The 5,278-nt window shown below is 35.0% G+C and overlaps 1 protein-coding gene across 1 annotated transcript; it reads left to right on the top strand.

Moving 5' to 3' along the window:
- The first annotated feature begins 6 nt into the window (after nucleotides 1-6).
- LOC113503086 (dolichyl pyrophosphate Man9GlcNAc2 alpha-1,3-glucosyltransferase-like) lies at nucleotides 7-886 on the top strand. The gene has a single exon (XM_026884898.1). It carries the CDS (start codon nucleotides 21-23, stop codon nucleotides 636-638), a length of 618 nt encoding a protein of 205 aa, XP_026740699.1. The 5' UTR covers nucleotides 7-20; the 3' UTR covers nucleotides 639-886.
- Nucleotides 887-5,278: the final 4,392 nt, after the last annotated feature.

The raw sequence follows: 5,278 nt of genomic DNA, 5'->3' as shown, positions 1-5,278 counted from the left end.
CTTGCCTGTTGATCACAGCAATGGCAGCTGGGCCAGCTTGTGTTGACTTATTTTTTAGGATTAATAAGAAGAAGTTTGTGCCATGCTTAATCAATGTGTCACTGGCATTTTTCTTGTTTTCTTTCCAAGTTCATGAAAAATCTATTTTGCTAGTGGCAATACCTGTTGCTCTACATTTACCTGAAGATCCATTCATGTGTTTCTGGTTTTTGTTAGTGTCTAGCTTTAGTATGCTTCCCTTGTTGGTAAAAGATGGTCTGTTTATCCCTTTTATTGCTACCAACCTCATTTATACCTCATTTTACAGTATCTGCTTGCGGTTGTCTCAGCCAAATTCTGGCTACTTTTCTATCTTCAATGCAAACCGTGTTGCTAAGACTGTTCAACCAAATAAGAAGGATAGTTCACCGTTGTTGAGTTTCTTGAGCCTGATATTCTTCATATCTGTAATTGGGATGATCTTATTGACTATAGGGACAGTGTTTGTAGAGCCTCCACCACAGTACCCTGATATTTTCCCATTGTTAGTTTCCGCATATTCATGTGGGCATTTCCTTTTCTTTTTCTTCTACTTCTACTACCAACAGTTTTCCCTGCCTGTTTGCTTGCCAGCGGTAACAAAAGTCAAAAGAAAGTAATGTGATAGTTAATACCGAGTTAAAGTTACCTATTTTAAGTCTCAACAGATTTTAACATACATGTTTTAAAATTGTTATATTCTAGTGATTTTTCATGTTAAGTGTACAGTTGCTGCTTATAAAATTAGATGTGAGTTGCTAAATTAAGTAAACTAATTTTATGTTATCTATTAATTGTTGTAAGTAGTGTTTTTATTTTATTCTAAATTACATTCCCAATAAAGGTACTGATGAATTTGTAGATTGCATAAATTGCTTTTCTTTAACCCCCTCCCTTTGTGAATATATTTAAAGACTTAAATCTTCAGTTTTGAGGGCCTACATTGTGGGAGGTTTGTCAAAGTGTGACAATGCACTAAACGGCATAGACCGGCGTATCTCTTCTATAACTGCAATAATACAACTTTAGCTATATTAGAGCTAGCTATAAAGGCAGCCTAGGTACTGATTAGGCTAACATGCCAAGGTATTTTCAATCACTTGACCTACAGCATTTATGACATCATAGTTGTAAAACTAGTATCATATAACACGCCTTCCTACCTACCTACCTAGTAAAAAGGTAATAGGATATAGAATTTCGTACAATTCAACATCATAGCGCTTTTAACATTATGTTCTAACGTCAATTAGGCTCAGTCAGTAACAAGTACTAATGATGTACATAATACAGGGTGTAAGGAACACCGTACCACCAAAGTCGCATAATGACTTTAAAATAACATGTTAATTAATATTAAAGAAGTCGCTACCGTCGGAGATTAATATTTATAGATTTAGTCATTTTTGAGCACGCAATGAATTGGTTACCGCGCGATCCTTACGCTCAGCGTACGTACTTACACGAACTGTAATGTGGTAGGAGGGCGACACTCGGCGACACGATCGAAACATTCGAAACGCGCGCGCATTTTATAAAAATGTTGTGATGTAACGAAAAACAATCACAAAAAAATACCAATCAATTTACACTATTCTGACTTCAATCTGTGTCTTGTGTATTATTAAATCAAACCTACTCTTACCTTAATCTCGCTCACTTCTAACCAGATAAGGTTCGAAAATTTCGAAATGTCCGCCATGTACGTGCACACAAATTTTGGCGCGGCGAAAAATCTGCTGCTGAACCCGGGGCAAAAAGTACCGCGTCCAGTAAATGTTCATCGCGAGACTTGCATTGCCACGTGCTTCGCCATAACACATTAGCATGTTGCCATTCTCCCGGGCGGTAAAATAACCTATCGAGCTACTAGGATCGTAATTTAAATAATACACACACAACACACGCACTTATATCACTTAACACAATAAAATTGTCTGCCTACACGATAATTAGTCCGCGAATTACCCGATTGCACATGCACATTCGATTAGCGTAAGGAACAAACTGAGTAAAAATAGGTACTATTTTGAAAAAAGCCGAACTTTCGGATTTACCTTTGAGTAGTGTTGGACCTAGGTACCTATGATTCTTTATCGATAAATTACATGAGGTCGAAGTGAATATCGTAAAATTATTCTTGACAATAAAGTACTTAACTTAAACCTTTAAAATTGATTAATCACAAAATGTACTTTTGTGTAAGAACATAATTGTTTTATGTGACTGGAATAATTATTCAGCAGTTCGTAGGAAAAAAAATGATAAAAATTTTTAGGCAGGAATTTCATTAGTAGATGATGGATATTAGTAACAAAACAGAGTTTAATTTTAGAAAAAATAAATTATTGTTTATAACAACACGTTTTAGAACTACAGAATTCTAAACAATAACAAACTGTTAATAATAAAAGGTTTTAATAAATTTCGTAGTACGATAAGTTGATAAACGCTGAGAAGGTGATTTTCTATTTTATAACATGGAACCCGTGTAACAAAAATCGATGTACTATTTTATCCAGTGTCACAGGTACGTCACTCGCCGATACCGCTGTAGGTGTTTGTCGGCGCGCTGGCGGTGTCGACAAAGGCGGCTAGCGGTGCCTACAAAGCGCGCGGCTTTTTTTAAAGGAATAGTAGGCAGGATTACGAATAATGCGTGCGAGTGCGCGCGCAATAGTTGCGCTATCTCTTACGCTTGTCGCTCATGAGTATTGGTTCGGTTTTGACGTCACTTTCGGTTAGATTTGCAAGAGAGCGATGACCGACGAGTACCTTTACGAATCAGCTGATCGAGAGCAGTTTTTAGTGTTTCATTTACATTGCCTTTTTTTGTGAAAACGGCTTAATAATGATTTTGTTTATGAAAATATTATTGAAATACGTAGGAAAAATGATTTTATGACACATAAAATTAAAAAAACGCGAAAAAAAACTGCAATTTTCATGAAAAGACCGATGAAAAATTCCAACGCAGTGGGGTCTGGAATCATGTCTAGAACTCAGGTCCCACGGAAAAGTCACGGTGTTCCTTACACCCTGTATAGACCTTACAATTGCCTTACAAGTTTATGGTCTTAAAATTAAAAAAGAAACTTGGCCAGCAATAAAATTAGCAAATCAACGCCTTTTTAAAATCGTTTAAAACATAGACTTGTTGTTGTTTCATGTACTTGTAACTCATATGCTGATACGCAAGGTAATATGTAGAGGCAAGTAACTAGTAGGTAAGATAGGTTATTCATTGAATGTGTAACGTTGGTTAAAATCTATTTACGTGTAATTAATTCAAGGAAACCGTTGATAACTATCAAACGGATACACGGATCTGATATAAATTAATAAAAAGATCCTGTTGTAGTATCTTTGATCATGATAAAGACGAGAAATCGGACGTCTTTCGTTACCACTAAACACAAAACCTCACGAAACTCTACCTTGAGAATTAATGAGATTGTCAACTGCTGTTTGCACAATGTGCAGCTGTTACAACATGCCTCTAGACAAAACATGAAGAATATGTATAAATCTACATGTTATGCAGATTACCGGACTAGTTGATACTTTGAAAAGAAAGAACTTCTTCAAGAAAAGAAATTGGTAATCTTCTGTCGATCTAAAATCGAAAGCTATGAACGGCTGGATGTCCGTTTTGATCAGCCATAAAACATGGGCATATGAAATAAAAAGATTTTAAAAGTAGCTACTTAGGGCTTATTGCGGTTGTATTATGGTTATGATTTTAATCACAGCATCATCTCTGACAAAGAAGCCGTGATAAAGTTTATTCAGATCCTACTCGCTTTTTAACCGCAATATATAAAATTAATAAAATACGAGCAATCTTCTCATTTTTATCGTCTGTTATCGCGTTTGTTTGTTAATTTTGAAATAACAACATGGTTGTTGGGCACTGACGGAAAACACTACGCGGATTCATGATAGTCCGTCAGTAATTCGGGCGACTACGGGTCTAATGATTTATCAAGGTTATTGAAAGCTTCTATTAGAAGAATAGCAAAATATTCAATCGATCTGCTCCATGCATGATAAAAATCTTTCCAGATGATCAGACACAAGGACCTCATAAAAATATGTTGTTTTCCCATTCAAAGAGAAAATAAAAGATTCCTGATGAGCACGGGCGCAGTTGAAATTAGATCTCATAAGGAAAACAAAAAATTATCGCCCGTTATTAATTTCCAGTCAAGTTGAAACTAATCGATCACTTTAGGTATATGCCTTCTAATAAGTTGTTTTTAAGTCACTAATAAATTCATTTCCTCGCAATTAATAGGCAACGACTAATGTCTTCACATTATGCGGAGCTTATCAGTGCAAAGGTTAAATTAATAATTGTTTATAATAACTCAGTCTTATCATACTTGATGGTTGCGAATCTTGAATATGTAAATGTGAGCATATTATTATAAATTGTCCATCATTCTGTGGTGTTCCCTTCCGCCTTTTCGTGAGGTAAAAGTGTCCAACTAATTGGTTTTACATTCAACTGGTATTTCCTTTTTCGTATCTGGATATACGAGCTGCATCATTAAATGCCCTTTTATTATTCTGCGGAATATCGTACTTTTCTTTTGCTTTTATTTTCTGAATGTTTATCCTGTATGTACAACATTAAGATAAATTCCTCTGGCAAGAAATACCCAAACCTACTTATTTGATGTAGAATGTATGTAAAAGTATATTAAACGTGGCGATAACAGGATCGTATTATTAATCCATTTATCTTCTAAACGATACATCGTGTAGGATTGCAGATCTGCCCATGAATGACAAGCGTATTGTCATTCACTTGCTTCATTAGTCATCATACAAAAATAATAATTGATCATAACTTCCGTTTCCCAGAACATTTATTTATGTATATGAGTAAACCGGAGCATTTATGCTCCACAGTTAAAACTTATTAATTTTTGCTACTTGAATTTGAGCGTCTAGAAAGTTTTTTAACTCTTTTCAATTAGATTCACCAAGTAGAAAAAAGTAATTACTTAAGTACATAAAATAGGCCAAGTTTTTTGTTATTTTGCAATTTAATAAATTGCGAACAAAAACTTGCTTGCTCAAAAACGTAAGTGGCATACTTACTTACAGATTGGTAAGAATGCGTTTCTGATTGTTGAGAGTCAAAATGGAAAATCAAAGGCGAAAGCTAATTCATGTTTCCTATTTTAAAACTCATAATCTGAAAACTCATCAAACTTTTACGGTTATGGCACACTCAGTTGCTTTTAACTGT

The sequence above is a fragment of the Trichoplusia ni genome, chromosome 18 (assembly GCF_003590095.1).
Source record: "Trichoplusia ni isolate ovarian cell line Hi5 chromosome 18, tn1, whole genome shotgun sequence".
Taxonomy (NCBI): Eukaryota; Metazoa; Arthropoda; class Insecta; order Lepidoptera; family Noctuidae; genus Trichoplusia; species Trichoplusia ni.
Note: the sequence above shows the minus strand (reverse complement) of the source record. Positions and strands in the feature narration are given on the sequence as shown.

Bases quoted from the DNA above. Each gene is read 5' to 3' on its own strand.
- LOC113503086 (XM_026884898.1), top strand. From the start codon at position 21: ATGGCAGCTGGGCCAGCTTGTGTTGACTTATTTTTTAGGATTAATAAG.